General features: G+C 39.8%; 1 protein-coding gene across 3 annotated transcripts; it reads right to left on the reverse strand.

Annotated features, from left to right (window-relative positions):
• Window positions 1-5,207: 5,207 nt before the first annotated feature.
• Window positions 5,208-22,669, reverse strand: STX2 (syntaxin 2). 3 transcript variants are annotated; one of them, XM_064675226.1, is made up of 11 exons: window positions 22,542-22,669; window positions 16,415-16,486; window positions 15,825-15,924; window positions 14,280-14,354; window positions 13,351-13,424; window positions 13,047-13,155; window positions 11,270-11,343; window positions 11,021-11,158; window positions 9,590-9,700; window positions 8,646-8,706; window positions 5,208-7,217 (listed from the first exon to the last, which is right to left on the reverse strand). In XM_064675226.1, exons 1-11 carry the CDS (start codon window positions 22,569-22,571, stop codon window positions 7,117-7,119), a joined length of 945 nt encoding a protein of 314 aa, XP_064531296.1. In that variant the 5' UTR covers window positions 22,572-22,669; the 3' UTR covers window positions 5,208-7,116. The 3 variants fall into 3 exon arrangements, with proteins under 3 accessions (XP_064531296.1, XP_064531294.1, XP_064531295.1); XM_064675224.1 differs by having other exon boundaries at window positions 8,579-8,706; XM_064675225.1 differs by lacking the exon at window positions 8,646-8,706.
• Between the last annotated feature and the right edge of the window lie 3,224 nt (window positions 22,670-25,893).

Genomic DNA, 25,893 nt, shown 5'->3' on the forward strand with positions numbered 1-25,893 from the left:
ATGTATGTAAATACTCTAATAGTGCTTTTATAGGAATAAAGCCATAACAGCCTTTCAAAGTGAAGCTTCATTTCACCCATAATTTATTTTGTTCCCCACCACATTGAAGAGGCCTAAACCTATAACCCTACTACTCCAACTGAAGTGAGCATGTTCTTGTGTAACAAATGATATCCAGGAGAGGGCTCAGATTTGTGCTTTACAGACAGCACAAAAATGTGATGTTTTTCTAAACAAAATTGTGCAAAGTAAATATAGAGGAAGTTGTACAGCAACACCCTGAATTATTGAACGGCCAGCTATGCAGAACAAACATAATTAAAGGGTCTCATTATCTTCTAAATAATCATTGTAAATAATGCTTTAGATAATTACTTCATTAGTTCTCAAAACACTGGCTTTTATTCTCCTCTGAGATTCTACCCACTATCTCTACTCTGAATAAATTGCCAAAAGGGAAAATCAAAAGCAGAGCAAGGATGTGAGCTGGAAATGTAATGTGTGTTTGTTATATGAACTGATTTAAACCCAGGATGTTTTGAAACGTTTTTTTTTTTTTTTTTGCAATTTTCAGATGGTTAAAAGCAGTTTGTTTAGATTTTTTAATGTATGTATTTCTTCCTTCAGATTGCTTTCCCATGCAGTTAAGATTCCTTTGCTAGCAGCTGGATTTATCCATTTAAAGATGGTTCACAGCAGTGTGGATAGAACCAAGATTAGTCTCTATCATGGATGTCTGGCCTTACCTAAACTGCCATTTTTCTTCACTACAAATACCATGAGGTAGATTCAATAACAAATAAACTACGTCTCTAAAAGCCACAGCCTGAACAAAAGGAAAGCCAGAGACCAAGATAAGAAGTGGGCAGAAAATCTGAGACCCACAATTAGATGGCTCAATAGCTGAGAATGCCTGCATTTGGAAAAGTGAGTCTTTTTTTTCAACAGCGTTCTGTCAGTACTTCCAGTAATTAAAGTAATGGCATAAAAAAGACAAATATTTCCCTGGTCAGGTCCCAGGTCAATCTGAAGCACTGCAGAAGGCTGAGCCTTACCAGTCATGGTATTTTAAAAGTCTGTTAAAGTCTATTAAAGAAATTAAGTGGCAAGAGGAAAACAGCAAATGTGCAGAGCAAGTCAGCAATCAGCCCATCCCTGAGACAGAAGGGGCACAGCAGACAGAGCAGCAACATCTGAAACTCTGGAAAGGGAATTAACGTGATTCCTAAAATTTTGAAAAGGGGGATCAGCAGCAACCACAGACTCTGGAGAGAACTGAGACATGTTTTGTGGAAATGAATATTTTTGGAGTTTTTCGTGCTTGTGTTGTGCTTTTTCTTAAGTAAACTCACTCCACTAGTAAGGTCACATCCTGCTTCAGCAGATGTCAAAGGTGCTACGACATTTGCTGTAAACGTGGAAGATTCAGATTTCCCTAAAATTTCAACTCATCTCTTTCCAAACTTCCAGTTCTTCCCATGGATCAATAAGTCCTGCCAGCAGCCCCTTCCCACTCGTGGCTGCACAGGGATGTTCTGGTGATGTACCTGTGCCACTGCCCGTGATGGTTTAGGAGAACAGGCTGTTAGAAAAGTGGCACCCACCCCAGGCAGGCCTTGCTGCAGCACCCAGCAGTTCCCAGAGTACCTTTCTCCGAACTACTCCCCAAAGCTTTAGGAGAAAGCTCTCAGCACTCAGAGCAATGAGGCAAGAGACCTGCTTCTGTCTCAGCAGCTGTTGGGAATGAGATGCTCTCTCAAGCTTTAAGTTGATTTTCCAGAGGGGACTGGAGCTTAGTTGCTCTCGCTAAACACGCTTCAGGTATCAGATCTTTTCCCTGGACTCGGGGCCAGATGGGTAGCTGTGCTTAAATCAGAAATCCCAGGAAATGACCTGGAAGAATAAAAGTGGAATTAACTGTGTTTTCTGAGAGCCTTTCCACCTCTAAACAAAATACTTTTGTCTACCCCATTGCCAGCATTCAAAGGATTTGCTCTCCACTTTCTCAACATAAAACCTAGCGATAAATTAAAAACAAGCCAGGGTTTAGCCATGTTTTTAAAGGTCAGAACCTCTCCTGACCAGCTGTTCTGGAACAGGGACAGAACACAAATCAACCTGCCAAGTCAGTGGATATTCTGGCCAACACACAACACCTCCATTGTGGCCAAATTCCTGGAGGTGTGTGTGAAATACTACTGGAAAACCCTCATGAAAGCCTCTGCAGGGAGAAATGCTGATTAAGATGATGAAACCAAATTGTTCAGAAGATGAACTGTGATGGAAATAACATTACTGCAGACCTCAGAATGAATGGGACTAATAGCAAAGGGTTTGGTAACTTCTGACTGCGTCACTGATGGAGGATTACAACTAATGAGAAAAACCTCCCTCCTGCATCCCTGTGTTCCCACAGGACAGGGCATCTCTCACTCCCAGGCTGCTTCAGCTGCTGGAGTGCAAAGCTGCAACAGCAGTTTCTCTTCTTCTGGGGGAGTTATTGTCACTTTTAATGAGGAACCAAATTTAGACCTCATTTACAGCAGTGGGTGTAACTCCTGGCTGCAAAGTTAGTCTACGTGCTATACACGCTCCAAAGTTTTAACAGTGAAAGAAAATGTGCAGAAAATTGAACTGTCAGTACCAGTTCTTTCAGTTGAACTTCCTTCCCTGAATCATTTCCCACATCTACAAAGTGTAAGCAGTTTGCCACAATGGTGATGTGAATTCCTGTAAAGAACCTTGAAACCTGAGATTTTAGAGCTGCCTTCACTGATTGACATCTACTACTGTACCATGCTCTAGATCAGAACTGTGCAATCCAACACTGCCAGACAGCTCTGAAAAAAATCCCAGCTTGGGCAGAGTAACTCACAGACCTTACAGTACTGTGCAGGTAGTTCTCATTCCTCTGGCTAAAATAATCTCAAAATAAAATTATTTCAAATAAAAGGAAGACGGGAAAACATCAATCTCATTTAAATTTCTGGACAACAATGACATGGATGAACTCTGGAGTTTCCCAGGAGTATTTCTTTGCACACAGCAAAGGCAAAGAGTGTCTTGGAAGCAGAAAAGGGCACCTGAGCACACACGCTGTGCTCTGCCACAAGGATCCTCTGTGACCTCAGACAAGTCATTTCAGTGACTTGGACAAAACAGGGCTTAATATTCCCATTCCACACCCAAACAGAACAGCTCTGTCACAGCCCTGATGAGGGTTTGAGTCTACAATGACCTACAAATGGGAGTAAGTAAGGCCTTGGACAGGCTTTCAAATAGTTGCCATTCTTTCACTTCTACTTCACAGTATCTGACTGGACAAAGATGCATTTCAGGGGCTTTGAGCTGACTCATAAAGAATAACTGCTGTCTGGGTACCTGTTGGGAAATATCACAGCCAGTCACCACCTGCCTCTTGTTTAGTGATCAGATATTCTACATTTAGTCCAGAATATACCCCTCAAATTAACCATTTATATCCCTCAGTGAACACAAATGTGTTCCACCAACAGGGCAAGGAAAAAAATTCTTCTCAAGGCTGGGTTCTTTCCTTAAGAAGTTTTAGACTAGCAAAATGTTATTTTGTTCGATGAACCTCCTGTAGAAAAACAATTCCATTCATCCATAGAGGATTAAGAGATACTGTTCTACTACCTGAACCACCATGACAGAAAAAGTGTGTTTTGTTGGTTTCTTTCAAAAATATTTATACCTAAAAGGTAATCAAAATCAAAGGTGTTTCATTCTGTGATGTAGTTACACGAACAGCACCTCTGCCCAGTTACACTCTCTAAACTGAGTTGCATTAAACTCAGTTTAATGTTGCCCAGCTCAGTTTACCTTGAATTGACAGTACCTGGCATGGGCTGACCCAACCAAGTGTCACGTTAAAAGCTGGATACAGGGAATATAATTTTGTATGCAAAATAATCCTTGTTTTCTTCCTCCTCACAAAGTCTGCTGCATACTGTCAGCTCTTTGCATCATAACTCAGCCATTTTCTAGGAACTGTTCCCTCTTGAACACCAAAATCCTTCTTTCCCCTATTTGCAGTCAAATGGCTTGAAATGCAAAGAGCAGCCACTGCTCCTTCCAACACAGAAACACAAGGATTTTATCATTACTTACCATCTCTAGTTCTTGCCCTTTGTAAATCCCTTTATTCCAAAGTATTTTCGCTCTTCAGGACTTGTTACAAGTGCTTGTGAAATGCTGTTTTCACTCCCAAATGCTCCCTGTAGGTGCTCTGTGCTGGCAGCAGGACCTCACACGTGTGGGACAGAGGTGGCTGTGGTGGCACCACGGCCCCGAGCAGCCAAGTCTGCTCCTGCCAGTGCCCCCTGAGCCAGCCCACAGGTGCAGAGGCTGCAGCACAGGGACAGTGCCATGGCTATTTTCAGAGCTGGCATATGAGCCACATGAACACATCACATCAAATTTAACACGGGGTAACCCAAGGCTTTAAACCCCCATTCACATCCCATCCATCCCTCCCTAAAAAAACCCCACAACCGAAGCCCACATTCGAACTGTTCTCTCAAAACCACTTTTTTTCTAATTTATTTTTAAATAATTGTCATAGAGAAAAGCATCCTTCCTCGTAGGCAGCAGCTCCCTCATTCCATTTGTCTTTTAAATTTATCTTCTAAATTTATTCATTAAAACTCAGGTAGTGCTTTGCTAAACAAATCCTCCTTTGCCTAAAACTGTTCTGTTTTACACTACAGAGCAGAAGTAGAATTAAGAATCTGAAACAGCTTTAGCTGATTCTCTAACATTTTGCCTTTGTTTCTACTGACAGACAGTCATTAATAGGTCGTTTTTCTAAGTGCTTTGGTATTAACCCTGCTGCAAACCCTCACTGCTGTTGGACTGTTACAGAAGTTATAATATCTTATTTTTGTATGAAAAGAGCACTGACTCAAATGAAACCCTGGGCATTTCTTACCTCAACATTTCTCTGAAAACGCCTCCCCCATGGGCATAGCTTAAATTAATAAATTCCATTATTTTCTTCATCATTACCTCTGTGTATACTCAGCTCATCTCTACACCTTTCTTGGTAAGAAGTTTCAGGAAACCCACTGCCTTTAACCACTGTTTGACAGATGTCACTGCAAAAACATCCCAGCCTGATTCAAACACTCCCTGGGAATATTTACAAGGGCCACAGTAAAATCCTTAATATAAAAATAGACACGAGATACTCGCTTAGATGAATTTATTAGTGCATAGGTTAGAGATTTACTCCCCTCCAAGAAGATTTCACATTCTCCTGTGAAAAACAAAGTTGTGTTTTGTTTTAAAACAAACTCATTGAGGCAGCTGTACAACAAGTAGCCTATTCAAATTTCTGGTCTTGATGGGCAAATTACTGCATTACAAAGAAAAACGAAAAATACAATATAACAGGACTGATTTTTCCCCTCTATGTAATTTGTGTATCTGTATAAATAATATATACTGATAAAAACCTAGAAAACTACAGAATAAAAAATATATTTACCTAGAACAAGTACTAAGGCAACCAATCCTTCCTTACTTTGCTTGTAAACTTCCTCACAAACATCAGTGAGTGTTCTGGACTTAGAGGTAAAAGAAATTTGTTCATTAATGAAGCCAAATTTTTCAAGCGACTTCTTTATGGCTGACTTGCAAAAGGACCAATAATAGTATTTTTTGTTGGTTTTTAAACGTTTGACATCTGAGTAACTCCAGCACATTCACAGTATATTTGGACAGCAAAGCAGGAATATTCATACATACAATATAAATTGTAAACTTTGCTGAATTTCATGAAGTCAAACTGAATTCTAGTTTACAGAGTAACATTGATCTCAGACACTTCCAATAAAATGCAAGTTGAAGGATTATAACCTTGCAGGACCAAGTCACTGCAGTTCAGATCAGAGCTGAGTATTTGAAAACATCACCGAGTGTGGTTTCAGACTGTGCTTAAAAAGGCACAGATCATCCTTTCCTATATTTACACTGTAAGAGAATTAGATCTACATATCTACATGGATATGCTTCAACAATGAGGAGTCACAAAGGCAAGTTACAAATATTTTACACACACACAAAAAAAAATAAAATACAAAAATAACCTGTAACATTAAATGCAGTTATTTGGGTACATTTGAAGTATTTCAAGTCACACAAGCTAGGATTACAACAGGCATGTATACACTAAAACACTTCATATATGTTATATATACAGACATTTCATAACAAGTCAGTGTCTTAGTTTGTATTATGTTGCAGATTTTCTGAAGGAGTTCATCCTCCTGTGCCATGTTCATACATCAGCATTAGCAAGGCTCGAAACAAGAAAACTTGATTTGGCTTTAGAATGTAATTTTTGTCATATTCATATGAACAATAAGGCTGAACTGATCCATCAGCTTCCTTTGCTCAAGTGCAAATTCAGTGTGCTTCACTGCAGTCTTCGTTTGCCAGAAATGTTCCAACTAACTTTTTATTAAATAGGAAGGAAATATTTAAAGCAATTTATCTTGAAGAAAAAAAGTAATAAACTGCCAAGTGTAAAAAAGCTTTTTTTTTTTTCTTCTCGGGTGTAATGCACTAAGCAGACAGTTAAATAAGTCTTTTCAGGTTAAAATATTTTAGCACTTGTTGGAGAAGAAAATATTTAAGCATAAAGCTTATATAGGTTAAGGTGACTAAATAATTAATAAAGACAAGGCTATATCTCATAAAAATGTTCACAAGAGTACTAACAAAGGCAGCACCAGCAAGGTACTAAATTCATGATTAGAATTATGTTAGCAATAGGAAAAAAAGCAAAACAGTCAAAAACTCAATTGTCTCTCAACTCCCTATTTAAACTATAACACTGAGATATGAAAAAAACCCTAAGTTACTCTAGTTCAAAACAATTAAGAGCAAGTGTCAGTCTTACAAACCTAGTTTATGATGAAAATCCATACACATCCTAATACATTCTGATCTTTGTTTATGAGTAAACATTAAGAGTGATTTTGCTTTCATTTTGAGCCATTAGTGACAGGTCATCATCACGGAACAGTGTAAGGCATCATTTCTGGTCAAGGTTTGGTTTTACTAAAGATGTATTTTGGAGTTGCTGAAGGTTCATAACTCTTGGAATGTGCTTGCTAGGACAGTGTTGTTGCAAGGATAATTCCAAGTATCAAAAGCAATACAGTTACACATATAATGATGAACATCAATTTCTGCAAGAAAAAGAGAGGGAGAGTCGAGATTGAAACACTTTGTTTAAACAAATGCAGAGCCACAGGAAATTAGTAATACTGATACCCAACCTGAGAGTTTGGATTTTCTTTCTAGAGATTAATCACTGCTAGGATTTCCTGCTGGTCTTTGTTTTCTAACACACATGTAACCATAGCCACAAGACAGAGTGTAACGTGTCTGTATTTTGCTTCCCAGGGTAATTTTTGTGACTCGTGCCCAACTTCTGTAAATACCATGACGTACAGAAACAGATGTAGGTCAAGGCTAAGTACAGAAACTGCTCACTGCCACCCTCCCTGGATAAACATTTGCAGCCTGCCAGACCTTTACACCTGCACACTCACTGGAGTTCAGGACAATGTCAGTAAGAACATTCTGTGGGTAACAGCTCAAAGAGCTGCAAGGGGAAAAAAAACCATAAGAGGTGGTCCTGTGTGAATGCATCAAAATGTGACATTAGATCTGATATTTCTGACTAAAAGCAATGACACAGTAAAGTCTGTTCTCTGCCCATGAACCAGAGCTGAGAAGAATCCATAACACCAAACCTCAAAGTCTGATATTAAAAGAGTGTTAGTACAGAAACCTGAATTCCTGACAAGCTCTCTGAACTGACACCCCTTGGAGCACTTAGTATAGAGTGGGAAAATAATACATATAAAAAGCTGGATTGCAAAGAGTTAATTGCTACTTAGTTAATTCTACTTAGCCTGCCTAGGTGTTGACAAGAAATGGTGGATTAGTACAGCAAATACCTGAAGACTGAAAAAAGCCTCATTGTTGTCCTAGGATTCCAGCTGCAATCTCTGCAGACTTCCTTTTATGAACACATTGTTACTTCCCACTGTTTCATTTAGTCTGGTATTAATAAACAGCTTCAAAGTAAGTCATTTTAGGATGTTCTGGAAGGCATAAAAGCCAACTTCCTGGTTGCAGACACTTCTTTTTTTTAAAAGCTCTGCTTAAAACTATAGAAAACCCCATCTGATAAAGTTCCAAGTGTTAACCAGCATTCCATATCTTAGTGCAGATTGTTTGCTAACGTGAACTTTTAGTATAAAAAAAAAAGAAACTCAAAGGAGTGGGAGACAATAGTTGGCTTTTTGGTCTCATCTGCTCCTGTTCCTGAGTCAGGCAGTGACTTTCTGTGCATTGAGCAGTTCACCACTAGATGTCAGTTGGCAATATCCACGTGCATGGAGCTGTTAGAGCACACAGAGGGAAGATCCAGCAATGCAGCTCCATCCCTCCACCCCCCCAGCAATAACTGCACAGATATTAAGGGTTAATAGAACAATACAGAGAAAACAAGAGCAAAATTAGTTGATTAGTTACTTACTGCCACAGTGGCAGGAAGACATGCATGCTGAGGTTATCCAACCATCACCGAATACCAACAGACAAACCAATAATTAGAGCAATTATGGCAACCAACACCACTGACACAATGATAATTATCCACATTTTCTGTCAAAAAACAAGGTATTGTTAATATTAAGCACATTCAGACATGCATTTATTCTCAGTTCTTTTAAATTGTTTTTAGATCCACAAGTACTTTTATTAAAGCCTGCAGTATTTCCAAGTTGAGATAAATTTATCTGTGTAGTCTTGCATATGTAAGAACAAACATTTTTAAACAGTGTTTACATGTAAACTAGTGTGATAATGTCTAAACAGTCAAAGATGGTACAGTCACCATTTACAAACATTAAATGGGCTCTTTGACACTTCTTAAACAATCTTTTGTAAATATAACAGGTGTGTTCTCTCTGTGTAGATATCTATCAATAAAGATGCACTATTCCCAAAAGATCCAAAAACTTTTAAGCTTATTTAGAATCTGAATAACTTAAAGTATCGTGGTAGTTGATAAGAAAAAAATTGTGAATTTATCTATTGGAATAATATATTAATTCTTCTCCTGGGGTTTTTACATATGACAGCTTTTTGTGAAAAAAACTGTGAACACACCCTTAGCTGTGCATGAATTGCTTATCTCTTTTCATAGTACAGGAAGCTTCTGTCCCCTACTGGTAATATAATTTTTTAATATTAGCTATGACAAATTTGTTCACATTGGAAATGTTTTGATTTCTTCCAGTTTGAGGTGGTGGGGTGTTTGTTTGCTTGTAAAGTCCTTTGTTAAGTCTTCTTCTGCAATATACTAATTCATAACAACATTTTCCAATCTAATTTTAAAAAGCACAACTGCAAACAAGGAAAAGGCACATATTAATTCTACCTTGAAGGAGTGAATACAGCAACAAAAATTCAACTAAAATTGAAGGTCACTTCATCCTGTGCTAAGTTAAAATACTGACTACAACAACTAAGAAAGACAACATACCCTTCGTGCTTTACTTTGATATTTAACTGCCTTTTTTGTCTCTTCTTTTGCATGTTCCACATAATCTGTTGCATTCATCACGTTCTTCTCTATGTTGTTGATCATTTCACCCTTAAAATGAAATTTCAAAGAAAAAAAATCTATTACTGGGATCCATGGATCCTTGTTAATGAAAAACAATTACTTTCAGCAAGGGAACGATGCACATTTTAGTGGGTGATGTTTTTTCTGCTTTGATATGTAAAGGGAAAAGGGAATGAGAAGCAAGGACTCACAGTTCTCACCAAACAAGGAACATTCATGGGCAGGGCAGGCACATTCCCTTTTGCAGGAATAAGTACTGAACACCTGAAAACATACCTTTGTGTGTGAGGTATGTTTTAACAGCCCAAACTAAATAGAGATGAGGAATCCCTGATGTGTCTGGAAGTGGGGAAGGATAATTGACTATTTTAACACGAGGTTCAACAGTTATCCAAGGAAACACACACATAGGAGTTCCTCAGAATGGAGGGATGTCAATACATCACAAATTCAAATTAACTATGGTGAATGAAATTTGGCAATGAAATGGAGGATTGGTGAAAAATGACAGTTAAGTCTGTTACCTGTGTTTCTGTCCACCAGAAGAAATAATCAGCAGCAGTAAACAGCAAAGCATTAAAGAATGATGCACAAGGAACTTTTGGTCATTTCTAATTCAAAAGAAAACTGCTACCAATTTCTCTTGGCTGTATATGTAATATCAAAGCAACACAGGACTTGTAGAGCAAAAACCAATTAAAAAGATAGTCCTTTTCAGGAAAGTTTATTTCCTAACATTATTCTGTTCAGTTTCCTGCATGAGTCAAACAATTTTAAGAGCAGAAATGAAAAATATTTTTGTTGGGTAACTGGCATGTAAAGACTACAAACAGAACAAATTTATATACGTGTCAAGACAAAGTTTATGAACATAAGAGGTGACTTGAAGGACTTGTCAAGCCCTTCACACTCATGTGAGTCACAGCAGTAACTGTACTCTGTATTAAGTGCTTGCTAACACATGTTATTCTACCACAGTAGTTCTTTACCATGTCTGAGAATCCTCAATTCCCAAGGTGTTAGCCAACATTCCAGGACAGAGTTGTTCTTTTTTAAACATGCACAAAAATGTTCAAGTATATTGCAATTAAGCATGGTGAAGAAAATGTTATATATGCTAACTGTGGTCAGTTATTGAAAGCATATCCTACAAGCACAGAGATGGTAAGCTTCTTTAAAACAAAACAAAAACCCTCCTGTGATTAACTTTTCTATATTCTAGTCACAGCCAAAACACTCTAAGTCTGCACTATCTGAATATAAGCAACTGCTCCTGCACGTTGCAAAGAGGAAGACTGAGGAAAGAAGCCACCACTTACGTAAAGGTGTTTGAATTGGTTCACTTACCTGAGTCTCAACAAACATTGCCATGTCCATAAACATTTCATGAAGTTCCTTTATGCTGGATTCCAGTTTCATAATATCCTTGTGACGGGACTCGATCTCATTCAGAGCTTGCCTGGTTATTTGAGAGTCTGATATAATCTTTGGGAGGATGGACAAAGATAAGGACACAAGTAAGGACCTGCTGACACACTCCTGAAGAGCAGGAGCAGTAGAATAGAAGAGAGACATAGCTGGAGCAGAAATACATACATCAGAAGTGAAAATGGAAGGATTACCACTCTCTAACATTTCTTCCAGTTCCTCATCAGTGGTGGTCTTTCCAGCTAGGATAAAAACAACAGGACTTCACATAACATCACTGGTTCAGTGTGGAACACAACATTTTACCATTCTGGAAGGATGACAATTCAAAGACAATTCTTGTTTCGAGCATTTTGCAGGATAAAACGTTGTAGTGGTCAGCCATTACCAAGGGCCATTTTGCATAGAACAAAACCCACAAAGTATCAAGTGATAGTCAGAAAACAAACACAGATTCAAAGCTATCATGAAGAATTCCTGATCATGGAGTGGTTTTGCTTGCTTGGTTGGTTAGTTCGTTTTGGGGATTTTTGTCAAATTGAAGGGTTTGATCAGAAATATTTACAAGGTACATATGAACCTTCTGAAGTGGAGTGTTCTTCAGAAGGAAGAACTTGAGATACTTGAGAGTATTTATATTCAATATTTACCTATTCATCAGTCATGCCACACTCACACCCCACCACTGTGTGGGCAATAAAATCTTTACGTAAATTTGATTTTCCCAACACAGGATTCCATCCATATTCCACACAGAGAAGATGATAACCCACAGTGCACCTTCACTTCTGCTTTTCTTAGTACAAGTAACCATTCATGTAATTTATTACTGCATGTTTAAGCAAACTGAATCCTGTTGATCACACTGGTACCACAAATGAAAGTGCTATGAGTTACACAACACATTCAAGTGATTTGTATTGTACAGCTTTAACAATTCCATATCAAATACCTGTTCTTCCAATGTAAAATAAGCTGAATATCTGTACCAACTTATATAATTCTGTCCTATCAGGAGAGAGCTACAGTTTGAGTATTACTTTCTGATGTTAATACCCAAGAATGCTGCAAAATCTGCTTTAAAATTTTTAGTGCTTAAGGAAAGCTGAAGGCTCTAATTGGGTCATAACAACTTGAACTTAAAAGAACTGAGGTATTAGTGTCCCTCCCCTCACACATATAGCAAAAAACAACTTAACTTGCCTAATAAACTTTACTGAAATGCTGAATTGGACCATTAGCATGAGAGGGTAATAACCAATTTGAGAAGCACGTGAAAAGCAAAGTCTTCTTATAATTTGCCAATTGCTGTTTCCATTCCCTATTTCAGCCATGTACATATTTGCTCCTACAGGAGACATTAAAAAGGGCCAACTTTAGGTACAAGGTGAAACAGAGATTTTCAGACACCTTCCAAGGTAGATGTAGAGGTCAGATGCTCTGAACTCTGTAGTTCAGAGTAGAGTCAGGAGCCTTTCTAAACACTCATCCTAATAATCAACATTCATACATGAGTCAGGCAACAGATGATCAGAGCACATATAACAGCAGCACTGATTTTATGCCAGCTGAATTTAACAAGTGTCCCTGTAGAAGCATGTTAATTTTGGAATGGCTTTTAATAACACTTGCTGTTTCAGAATGCAGCTTTTCTTAACACTTCATTTTAAGTTGCAACATTGGAAATAAATGAAGCACAGGAAAAAGATAATTTTTTGAGCAGTTTTTATAATTTAGTGAGTTTTCTCTATTTTCTTTACAGCTGTTCTGAAGAGTAATATCAACGAGTTTCTGCCACACACTAAAATCGTTTCTTCTCTCTCACATGCTCCCAGATGATGTCCAAGCTGATGATGCTTAGCACCATCTTTTAATAACAAGAAACAAGAGAGGTACTAAGAATACAATTTTTATTTTTTTAAACAAGCATATTCAGGTCACTTACTGATCTCTAATTGCCTCTGTATCCGACATTTGCTGCGTTCTCGAAACAGAGTCTGGGTCTCGTTGTATTCCGTCATCACCTCCACAAACTTGTGAGCCAACACAGAGTGCTGGGTGTGAGGAGTTAAAGAGGTGGAACAGAAACGTTTATTTATTTTTTTGATACAGCAATTAGCACTGCACAACAACTCAGAGTGGTGTTCACATCCCCCCAAAACAGAACGGGAAGTTCTGAAATGATTTCAGAAAAGTTATTCTCCAATTTACTCAAACCCTTCTATTTTCTGTAGTTTAAGTGCTCATACCTGTGTTTTCCTTATCCTGAGGTCCACTGATGTCCGATTGGCATTTTCACCCTGCTCAAAACTTTGTTCAATAGCTGAGAACAAGACAAGAATACTCTGAGTCCATGTTCAGTTATTTAACGTTGCAGCTCAATTACTTCATAAATACTATTATTACTTTTTACACATACAAATTCTCTACATGCCTAACATTTCAGGGGTGGCAGTGATATATATAAAATCTTAAAATAATTTTGATCATTGGTACAGATCTTTAAACACAGTAATTACTTCAACAGCCTTAAGAGAGTAACACCACTATTACGCTGGAAAAATTTTAAAAGGTGTAGCAAAATGGGCTTTAAACAATAAACACCTCACCTCAGTATTTCTTGGAGGACAAAAGCAGAGTAATTGTAATCTAGTAACTTGGAAACTCTCAGTGTATTTCAGAACTTTTTCTAAACAGTTAAAACATACAGGGGAAACCCACTGCAAAATTAACTAGTCTGAATAAAAAATACAGTGCTCTAGGGCAATTCCCTATGACATTTCTGTCATGGAGACTGTCTTTTTGCCCTTAATCTTATTCCAAAACGCCAAAAAAGGCACTTTAATTGCAGAATACATTTCTAGACAGAGAAATTACTTTGCATGGTAATTTTCTAGGTTATTTCTGAAAGCAAGCAGGCTTTCTGTCCTGCTCCACAAGCAAGGCTGTGCTGAGACCTGGTGCAGAGGATGGCACTGTCAGTGCCATGGGCTGCACATCAGCTGCCAGGGAGGTGGTTCTCTCACTCTCCTTTTTAACAGCTGTACAGTACAATTTATGCATATATAATCCAGCTTTCAAAGTTAAGAAGTTCAGCTGCAATGCATTAAGTTTGCATCACTGCTAATATCCTGAATCATTGCAAGTGACAGCAGTTTTATTTGGGCTCACAACTCACTCTTTAGCCTGGCCCGGATTTTGTTAGCAATCTTCTTTATTTCCTCATTTAATTCTTCAAGTTCTTCCTTTGTTCCTTTAAAAAAACAGTAATTTTTTTAAACTGTTTATGATTGATAATAGTAAGTCAGCAACCATTTTCAACCTTGCAACCTCATAGTTGTACTCAGAACAACTATGCAGAGCTGAAGTTTATTATAGTCTTAAGTACTTTAAATATCATTTTTATAACAGCATACTATCAGGTTCCTGCTTCTTGTGACAGGCTTACACTTGAGAAATGTTATTACTAACTCATCAACTAAACCAGGTGACAAAATATTCCACAGTTTCTCTTAACACTTTCTGGGTAGTATCTGTTTGCTAGTCAAAAATTAAATTTTACTGAGTTCTAAATACAAGTGAAAGTACAATCTCACCCTTTTTTAAAAAATTGTGTTGTTTATCATGTATTCATTGCTTTTACACTTAAGATAACTGTACTATGTCTGACCTATGTGTTTTGAAGAATTCTATACAGAGCATTCATGAAGAACTTAACTAGATCTCTGTCACTGGGTTTACTGAAGACACCAGAATCACAAGAACACACATTACTTACAAGAGCTGTCATGTTCCTACACAACTCAGATGCATTATTGATATATATAATTTTTAGCACAAACACAAGCTGACAAATGAGCTGAGACCACGGACTTTTAACATTTAGATGAACCCTTATCAAGCCTGAGATTCATTAACTGTATACAACTATTAGACAAAAAGCAGCCCCCAAAATCACTGGTAAGAATACAAACACCCATCCATAAACAGAGAAAACAGGGGGACAATAAAGAACTAACATCCAAAGCTGAGTTTTCATCGACGAGATGAAACAAGATGATAAATGTCAAGCCAGTCTTGCAACACTGAGGAAAAACATCTCAGCATCTTTTCTTCCCTTTTCTCTGAACCCTGCCCAGATGCCCTGAGTTCACAAGGGTTGAGAACACAGAAGGTTCCATGTTTCTGGGCAAGTTCCCTAAACTTTTTCTGATCAGAAAGCACAACTTCAATTCCAGCTTTGAGGTTAAAGCCTCTAAAACTAGGGCTCCTTAGAGGAACTCTTGACTGTGGCTGTGGTGTGAGACAGGACCTTGTCCCTGCTGAAGAATGAAGAGAGTAAAAGAATAAAGCTCTGCAGTACAAGCTTCAGTGGACAACTTCCACACTTCCACAAATACAAGAAATGTAAGCAGCTTCTAAGTTTCTGAAGACAAAATCAAATTCAAGACACCGTATCAAACTGAGTTTTGATCTAGAAAAAGTGGGGATGAGGCAACAAATATTCTGAAAACGCATTTTTTTCAAATGAGACTTCAAAAAGGTAAAAATAAGCAAATGAAAGTATTAATTCAATATTAAAGATGGACATAGTTACTTAAATAGGGTTACCTTTTGCATTCTGAACACCTGAAGTTTTATTCCTACAACCAGCTAAACCAAACAAACAGTATTTCAGAATATCTAGCCACACATACTTGAAATCTTAAAAATTTTTACTCACTTCCTTCAGGATTTGGTGCTGACAGGATAATGCTGTGCTGCTTCTTCACTTCTTCCACATTTTGTGCTATTTTTGCTATATTATTTCTAATTTCCTCAACCTGGAGGAAGAGAAATATAGCAATGAAGACATCAGAATAAATCAGGGCAAAATTTTTTTTAAACAAAAGACAATTGGTCATAAAAATCATAAATTATTTCATTGCAACATTTGTAAGTACATGACAGAAATCCCAGTAATGTTGACATTTAAAAAGCTTGTAATCTTACTTTTAAATAAAAAATGTAATTCATAATAGCAAATATATTCTGTGTGGCCATAAACTTAAGTGCTAATATTCTTAATAAATTTTAAAATTCTATCAGCAAAGTCCTTTGTCAATAGGAGTTAAAAACACTTCTCTGCAATAAAGACAGAAAATACCCTGAAATAAGTAACATAGAGTGTTACCAACATTTAATTTGGCAAACCATTACAAACCATACTGCAGAGTATGTGTAGAAGGGAATTGTTAAACCTAATTACAGAAATGAAAAGGCATAGAGAGAAAACATTAAATCTTCAATGCACTGTGAAAATTGTAACTTTACCTGCTGGAAAAAGTCATCCATGAAATGGTCTTTTTCAATAATAACTGTCTCCCCATCTTCATTTCCTTTATACTGTAAGAGACAACAAAATAAATCTATGAAATAAAACTCCAGATACTGTTCTGAAACAACTGCAACTTGTACCACATTGCTACACAAATGCACACACATTTTTGTCAGTAGCCTGCAAGGTCAAAAAAGTCTTCCACTGCTGCAGATTGTCATCTAAAAACAAATAAGAGAGGCCACGAAAGTCACCTGACTACTACAGAGTTGTGAAAGAAATACAGAGAGAGGTGCTGAGAGCTGCCTTGTGATGTAATAACTACATATCTAACGACAGCCAGAGCAAAAAGCCATCACCAACTCACTACTTTTGCCCTGAGGTGTTTTCAAGGCTGCCATTCCACACCAATTTAGACATAATTACACTACACTAAACTATAAATGCATTGTATAATTGATAAAGCCTTGGAACAGCAGCTGACAGGCTCTCCCACACCTCCAGGGCACAAAGCCCAACAGCTCCCACAGTCACAGCTCCCAAACCCCTGAGCCAGCCCAGGGGAATCCAGGGATCTTAAGAGTAATGGAGAGTCAATTTTTGTCACAGGAAAACAGAGAATTAACAGGCATCAGGGAAAGGCAAAGAGCTCCAGCTTCTCTCTTCTCCAGTTCCCTTTGTAGAGCACAGACTGTCTGAACTGTGTTGAACCAAAATATTACTCAAACACACAGTCAAAGGGTTATCAGTTAATAAAAAACAAACTACAGGATAGGTATCACTGAGGGATTTTCATGTCCAAGACCCCTTTCTAAGAACAAGGCCCTCTGCCTTCGATCTTGTAACACCCACTCTCTGCTCCTAACCTCTGATCCTACTACCCAAAAAGCCCTTTGGTTCTGGTTTTGTTAAATTAGCTGAAATATATACTATTTGTGTGACAATTCTGCCATTTAATCCAACGTCAAACACTGCTATTATCTAATAAAGGAAGTTTTACTCAATTAAGATTTATGCATCAAAATATAAGAGTGCTCCAAATCTTCAAGGGAAGTCACTATACTTTGTGACAGTTCCTTTCCTGCAAATCCAGGGGGTGCATAAAGCCCTCTGGCAATATGTTTGTCAGAAATCATCTGGGTTTTATACTAAGAGAAAACCATAATGCCCCAAGTGAAACACAGGAATGGAGCTGTCATTGCTCTCCTGAACCACCCTCCAACCACTCCCAGTGCTGTGTGTCACTAAAGACTTTGGGGAAATGATCACTAGAACTCAAATTATCTGTCCTTAGAGATTGTAATCAATGAACAGTCTTGCACAAATATGGAAGGAAGTCTGTGCCCAAATGAAGTCACTCAACTTTTTACCATGCTAGAGACTGCACTGCTACTAGGCTACCAGTTTAAAGTTAATATTTAAGAATGAGCTATGCTTTAAAGACATTTAATTTCATTATCTATGCAAAAGAACACTTTCTGTTTATATTTACTGAGTGAAAAATAACAAATTAAAAATCGTGAAAATAGCATCAGCTAAGAGACCTGGCATGTCAGCTTTTAGTTTGATCAGATCTTATCAAAACATTTAACACCTGAGTGAATCCTAATCAAATGAAAGCTACAAAACTCTCCCTCAGAAGTCCTGTTTGGAGATGCTCCATCGGGATCACCCCACCCACTGTCAGTGCCACGTGTATTTCCCTTTCATATTTGGTTGCAGTGACACCACTGACAGATCAATTTGCTTCCCACAATTTGTTGAAGGATTTATGGGCAACCTACTTCAAACATCAGCACTTGAGACACCTGATGAGTTTGTCAGCCTCTGTTCTCTATGTTCTTAAATCATCTTTTACCTAAAATACAGTTTATTTGCTGACTCTTCAACTGAAGTGATGTGCTCTTTTGACAAGCACACAACCAAGGACTCATGTCTATCACTGAGTTTAGCAGAAACATATTACTTCCCCTAGACTTCACCTCCCCAGTACAAACAGTATCACAAAAAACTGATAAAAAGTTTCACTCGATGCCAAGAGCAATCTAATAAAGTCTGTTTGCAGCTCATACCTTGACCTTGGGACTGAAGGGCTGGAACATACAACTCCATAAACTTCACAGACCTATGGATTGAGTTCCTCAGGAGTTGTTTGTGCTGGTTTTGCCTGGGACAGAGTTAACTTTCTTCACAGTAACTGGTATGGGCTGTGTTTGGGATTTGTGCTGGAATAGGGTTGATGACACAGGGATGTTTCAGTTACTGCTGAGCTGAGCCTGGTCGAGGCCTTTTCTGCTCCTCACCCCACCTGTGAAGCCCGGGAGGCACAAGAAGCTGGGGGGGGACACAGCTGTCCCCAAGTGACCCAAGGGATATTCCAGACCACATGGCATCATGTTCAGTGTATAAAGCCAGGGGAAGAAGAAGGAAGGGGGCCACACCTTTGGCATTTTGTCTCCCTAAGTCCCTGTGAGGTGTGACAGAGCCCTGCTCTCCTGGGCATGGCTGAACACCTGCCTGCCCACTGGAAGTGGGGAATGAATTCCTTGTTTTCCTTTGCTTGTGTGCAGCTTTTTACCTTTCAAACTGCATTTATCTCAACCCAGGAATTTTCCCCCGTTGCAATTCCGACCCCCATCCCAGTGGGATGAGCGAGGGAGAGGCCAAGGGAACAGCCATGTGCTGCTCCAGGTGCCAGCTGGGGTTAAACCACAACATTGGTTCACGTGACAGAATCCACATATTCTGACAGTATCACTTCTCAGCTCCAAGCAAATGCTGTCCTGAAAACTTTGTCCCTTCTAATACCTCACAGAATTGCAGAAATAAGCCTGGCTGGAGATATCTTAATAATTACTGACCTTTGAAACCAAAAACAGCTTTCGACTGAAAAACGTGACTATAACTTGCCCTTGAAATTCAAGGTTAGTCCTTTCTCAGTGCAGATCACGTGTATTCCTCTGGCAGGCTGCAAGGATAATAACTGCCCATTATCCCAGTGAAGCAGGCCCAAGGAGCACCTTACAGAGTTTAAGAGCTTCTCCTCACAGCATCAGCGTGTGCAGAAATCGTTTTGTATCAGAGCAGCCAAGGAGGGCTCACAGAGGGCCCAGGAGAGCTGTCAGGCAGCTTTGGCAGGTCAATCATTAACGTGCATTTAGCAGCATTATTGTACAACCAGGGAAACATCATATGGTAACCATCTACAATAAATCACTTCCCACTGTTAGGACGTGGAAGGCACACAGCTCATCTTCAGAAAATTCCATGTTTGAACAAAGTCTCACGTAAGAGGCTGACTCGGCGAAAAAGGACACAGTCGTGTTTTCCTCCTGCTGGAAAAGTTCATTTTGCATCTGTTTCCATACCACCCAATTCTAACAATTTTAACTCCTGTGACTTTGTTTTTCACTCATTCCTAAACAGTTTTGGGGGCACTAAGTGAATGTCCAAGAAATACTTTAGGAAAAAAAATCAATGCAGTTCTGTTCAAGTTATAGGTCCTAGTTTAAAAAAAAGCTACAGTCAAATATAAACATTTTTCAAAGATTAAATGTAAGATATCTTCATTAACACTCAAGAGTAAAGGAATATAAAACCCAAACTTTTTAAATGATTCACCAATCAAGCACAAAGAATGGATTTCAGTGGAGAGCTCTGCATCCACTTCAGCATCCAACAAGGTGGTAAGTTTTGAGCCATATGGACAGTGCACCCCAAACCTGAGATCTAAAACATCACACATGAGCAGAGGTTTACATCTTCTCCCTGTCTTAAAGGATTTAACAACAAAACCAAAAAAAGTATGAACGAGTTTTATTAACAGACCTTTTAAAGGACATCTGTTTTTAATACCTGACACAAGCTAAATGTGCTCAACTGGGTGTGTGAACACAGATTCTACGGCTCTTTTAAAGCTATTTCAAGATGGACTTGTTATCTGTGAACATCAAACCACTGAGGGAGAATATTTTGCAATCACAGCTATGTACTAGTCTTTTTTTTCCTTCCCTAAATATCTACTATAAACTACTGCTGAAAACAGTGTATTGGATCAGAGAGAACCTTTTAATCTTACACTTATTTGTGCTCAAAATAACTCAAAGCAGTCTGGGATTTGATCAATTCTCTAAGTAATTGTATTAAATGACAATTGAAGCAGCTGCAAGACGTTCATTTTGGCCCGCTCAGAATAATTTATAAATGACATTAAAATAATCTCCTAAAGTTGAACAAATACAATTATGTTTGCTATCCTCTGAAAAAGCACGTCCTTTACAAAACTCCTTCTAGCTAAGAAATCCAGAGGAAGCAACATTATCTGAAGGCTACATAATCTGCATGTCCTCAACAATTTCTTTCACCAGCAACTACTTGAGCACTGTTTACCTACCTAAATACAGCGTATTAAAAATATCAAGATGTTAACTTCATGTTAATGAACCACAAACGCTGACAGGTAACATTTCTCCCTCTTCTTTATAAGGGGAAATCTGGGAAAAACTTACAACTTTGAATGACAAAATAGTTTGCTTGCTGTCCAAAAAAAAAAAAAAATCAGGAACACACAAACAAACACATGTTAAATTAACACATGTTAAATTAACATTTCTGCTAAAGGGAATGCTGTGCTCAGTTGAAACAGGTCAGTGTAGACTGACTACAGCACTGGGATCTCTTAAACAACCTGTTGGGGGAAATGGAGTGGGTGGAACTTACAGGGAAGGCACGACCAAAGCAACATCTAATGAAATCCTTATATTAAAGGAAAGAGGCAAGGCACAGTTATTCCTGAAGATTTTGCAGGCCTAGGCCTGTTTGAAAACCACAGTGTCTATGCTCTACTCTTCACTATTTCATTTAGCCAAATAAAATACAATGAAACTACACTGATCAAACTCAAGCAGTTCGGAAAATAGGCAAATACATGTTAATACATTATTTCTGACCACAGTGTTTTAAGCAGCTTGCTGCAGCAGTTAAAGCAGTAGTTTGCTGCTGTAGTTTTCAGATGTCAAACACTAAAGCTGGCCTAAAACCTGTATGTACAGCTGCTTTGAACACTTCTAACAATATCAATGGGGGGGGGAGTGTCAGGGTGTGGAGTTGATTTTTTTTAATTAAAAACTCACACAACAGACCACTACTGCTTCCCCTCAGCCAGAATTAAGTGTACAGGTTTAGGATTATAAATTAAAAGCTAAATTTGGATCACCATTTGTTGCTTCCTCTATCTGGAAGACAGTGCATCATTACCGAAATTTGGCACACATTCCTACAGCCTGGACTGTTTAGAAACAGGAGAAGGGAATGAGGATACCTGGAAAAAATGACACTTTTGGGTTTTTTTTGGCATGACTCCAAAACATCATTCCTGGTAGAGATACCGTAATTTAATCACGCTAAAACTTTTCAGCTGCTAATTCATCCTTTCGGGAGAGGAAAACAAAGAGACTGGTAATTCCATCACTACAGACGGAGCTCCCAAGATGTATTTTGTGATCCGGAACATATGACGTTACTCTTTAAAGTGAACGAGCCTTAGATGCAGCTCAACACACGCCAACCTCTGCATGTATGTGGAGTCCTGGAACTATCACAGGAACTTCTGTGTGCTCTCCATTTCCATTTCTTTTCAGGAAAAGGAAAAAAAAAAAAAAAAAGCCAAATATCCTTTTATTTTACCCAGGCCATATCCTGTCGCAGACAGGCTGACGGTACCTCCCCGTCACACTCAACTCTCCCTTCTTTTTTTAGGATACTGTTTCCAAAGCACAAATAAGGGAAAGGAAAAGCGCGTATAAACACGGCCAGCTACCATTTTGTAAACACGCGGAAAATAAACGCTGCCGAGAGCTCCACTGACGCACCAGGGCCGAGCGGCTCCCGGGGGGACAAACCCACCCCGCGGCCCGAGAGCAAGGTGACCGCGGGGGTTATCCGCCGGGGGGCTGCAAAAACAACCGGAGAAGGGATGGCGGAGGCAGCCGGGGCCCTCCCAGCCCACAGGGACCGCCGGATCCTGCAAAGCCCTCCCCGCCCTGCCCGTTACCTCGGGCGGCCACTGCGGCCACTGCGGCGCCCCCCTCCCCCGAAACCCTCCCCGCGCTGCCCTCTCCGCACCTCTGCCAGGTCCGCCAGCCGGTCCTTCATCCCCGCGGCTCTCGGGGTTCCTGGGGCCGCTCCCGCCGTGCCCGGGGCCGCCCCGTTCCCCCCGCCCGCCCCGCGCCGGCCGCCGCCACCGCCCCCTCAGCGCTGCGCCCGCCCCGCCCCGCCCCGCGCATGCGGGGAAGAGGCGGCACCGCGCCCCGTGCGGGCGGGCGCGGCAACCATTCCCTGCGGGCACCGCCTGGCGCGGGCGGGCGCGGCGGGAGCGGGCACCGGGCGGGGCAGAGGGTGCGGCTGAGCCCCGCACCTCGTGTCCAGTTCTGCGGCCCTCAGTTCAGGGAGGATGTTGAGGGGCTGGAGCGTGTCCAGAGAAGGGCGACGAGGCTGGTGAAGGGACTGGAGCACAGGTGCTGTGAGGGGCGGCTGAGGGAGCTGGGGGGCTCAGCCTGGAGAGGAGGAGGCTCAGGGGGGACCTTCTCGCTCTCTACAACTCCCTGACAGGAGGGGGGAGCCAGGTGGGGGTCGGGCTCTGCTCCCAGGGAACCAGCAGTAGGACAAGAGGGTACAGTCTGTGTGAGGGGAGGTTTAGGTTGGAAGAAGTTCTTCAAAGAGAGAGTGATCAGACATTGGAATGGGCTGACCAGGGTGGAGTCACCGTCCCTGGTCCCTGGAGGTGTTTAAGAAGAGACTGGATGTGGCACTCAGTGCCATGGTCCAGTTGACAAGGTGGTGTTGGCTCAAAGGTTGCACTCGATGATCTCAGAGGTCTTTTCCAACCTGGTTGATGCTGTGATTGCCACAGAGATGTGGCAGAGCACTGCAACAGGCTGCCCAGGGAGGGCGAGGAGTCTCCTGCTCTGGTGATGCTCAAACCCCAGCTGGACATGTTGCGATGTCACCTGCCCCAGAGGACCCTTCCAACTCAAACTGTTCCGTGATTCCGTGGATGTGTACGAGGAGAGAGGAATCCTCGATGTGGGAGAGCTCAGGGGTCTGAACGGTGCCATGGGTGCCCCCCCCAGAGGAGGCTACAGAGGGGATGAAGGGACTGAAGCATCTCTGTGACAGGGAAAGGCTGAGGGAGCTGGGGCTGTTCAGCCTCGAGGGGAGACACTGAGAGGGGACCTCACCGATGTCTGCAGAGAGGGGGCAGAGGGTGGACCAGGCTCTGCTCGGGGGTGCCCAGCAGTGGGACGAGAGGCAACGGGCACAAACTGATGCACAGGAAATTCCATCTGAATTTGAGGAAGAACTTATTTACTATGCATTGACCACACACTGAACAGATGGCCCAGAGAGGCTGTGGAGTCTCCCCCAATGAAGATATTCCAGAACTGTCTGGACTCAATCCTGTGCCACGTGCTCTGGGATGACCCTGCTTGAGCAGAGAGGTTGGACCAGTTGACACATTGGTCCCTTCCAACCTGACCCATTCTGGGATTCTGTGATATATAGACTTTATCTTCTAGACTACACATTCAACAAATTCTAAAAATGTTACTTTTGGAAACTGAGCATAATCCATGCATAATTTTCCTCATGTATATAAAGCATTTCATTCCAGTGCTGGATAAGGAATTTAAAGATACTGAATTAGCAATGCAAGCTGTTTAAATGACAGTAAAATGCTGAAATTTTGTTTTCTGAAAAAAAATTAGATCTCCATATGTCTTTCATCATTGCCCTAGTAAACCTTATTTTCTGAGAGTGTAGTTTCTTAATGAAACCCAGAGTCAAACATATTTTACTTGGTAAAAAAACGACTAAAGCTTGTCTTTTGAATACATATTTTTACTGAATCTTGCTTCTGTGTGACCCATTTTACCTATCTATACTGAAAATGGCTTATTTCCTTAGAGCAATTTCCTGTGTTGCCTTGAACCCCGAGTGTGTGGAACCTCTGTTCCTGCCGGAGCTTGGATTCCAGGGGCATTTCCGCAATCACTGCTTTAACTGGGATGTACAATTATGCTCCTTTTCATATGTTGTTTCCTTCATTTACAGTTCAAAAATTGTTTTCTTTCCTGCTAATGCAGCAGTTTTCTTCAAATATGCTGCTCAGCTCTGTGACTGTTTATCCCCAGTACCATCTTTTGTACCATTCCCCATCTGCACCTTCAAACACTTGGTACCTGCTGCTTTTTACTTTGTAAGTTTACTTGTGTCACAGTTGCTGAGTTTGTTCACAGTTCTGAGTCAAGATATAGGAAATGTAAAGACCTTTTAAGAGTAATTATTCTGCTGATTACCTACTGATCTCATGGGCTTTAAGCTTTTAGATAGTGATCTAACTGCTGATGAGTGCCTGGAAATGAACACTTACTTATATGTGATGATAAAACATGATAAAAACTAGATTCCACATAGTAATGTATCTTTGTAACAATGAAATAAGTATTTGCCAGGAGCTCAAATGCTGTTATGGGGAACTTTTTAATTATTCCAAATTAAAGTATTAGATAGTTTGCAGGGAAAAAGTAGTTCACTAATAAATTTGTAACAATATTGAGAAAGTTTTGAAGTACAGTTAATGTTCTATACTCAGTTACAGATTGCTTTTTTCCCCTCTGTGTTTGTATTCCTTAAATCTGCCAAACTCCACTAATATGGCTCTATGGGCTCCTATTTATGAACACATGCCTATTTGTCAGGAAGAGAGGTGGAATTCACAAGGGTTTTATAAGGAAAGCATTGTGCTGAGAGAAATTTAAGATGAGTTACATATTCTGAAAAAATAATCCTGACACCTAGAGGCGCTCAGCAAAAATGCTAAAAACCACACAAACCCAACTCATCCCAAAAAGGGAAGGCAAATTCAACATACTAGTGATTTTTCCAAGAAAATCTTATGCAACACTTGGCTAGGCATTACACTATCAAATAAAGCAAAAGTTACAGCACAGTTCAGCCACTCTTGTAAAACTTTGTTTGTATTTTGTGTCTATGTCTGTAGAAAAATAACAAGAAATAAGCTATGTTTGTATATATCACCTGTCATGAAATATTTTCTATGTTAATTCCATTCAGAGATGTGTAAAAAAAATATTTATTCTAGATTAGGGGGGCACCAACAAATGTTATGCAGGCCACATAAAAGTAATTTCAATATACTGGATTAAAAAAAAATCAGAGACCTTAAAAATCAGTGTGAACTCATGAACTTGGTATTTATAGACATATGCAAAACTACGATGTTCTTTGAAAGTCAGTTTTCAAACAACTTTGTTCCACTGAAGTTTGAAGAGAGTTTTGAGAGCTTAGAGAACTACTCTAAATCCAGGGCTTACAGAACAACTTTTGCTTTCATTTGTGCCCTTTCTAGTGAAAGCATATCAGTTTATATGAAGAATGGAAAATAATGGTCACA

The sequence above is a fragment of the Pseudopipra pipra genome, chromosome 18 (assembly GCF_036250125.1).
Source record: "Pseudopipra pipra isolate bDixPip1 chromosome 18, bDixPip1.hap1, whole genome shotgun sequence".
Classification (NCBI taxonomy): domain Eukaryota; kingdom Metazoa; phylum Chordata; class Aves; order Passeriformes; family Pipridae; genus Pseudopipra; species Pseudopipra pipra.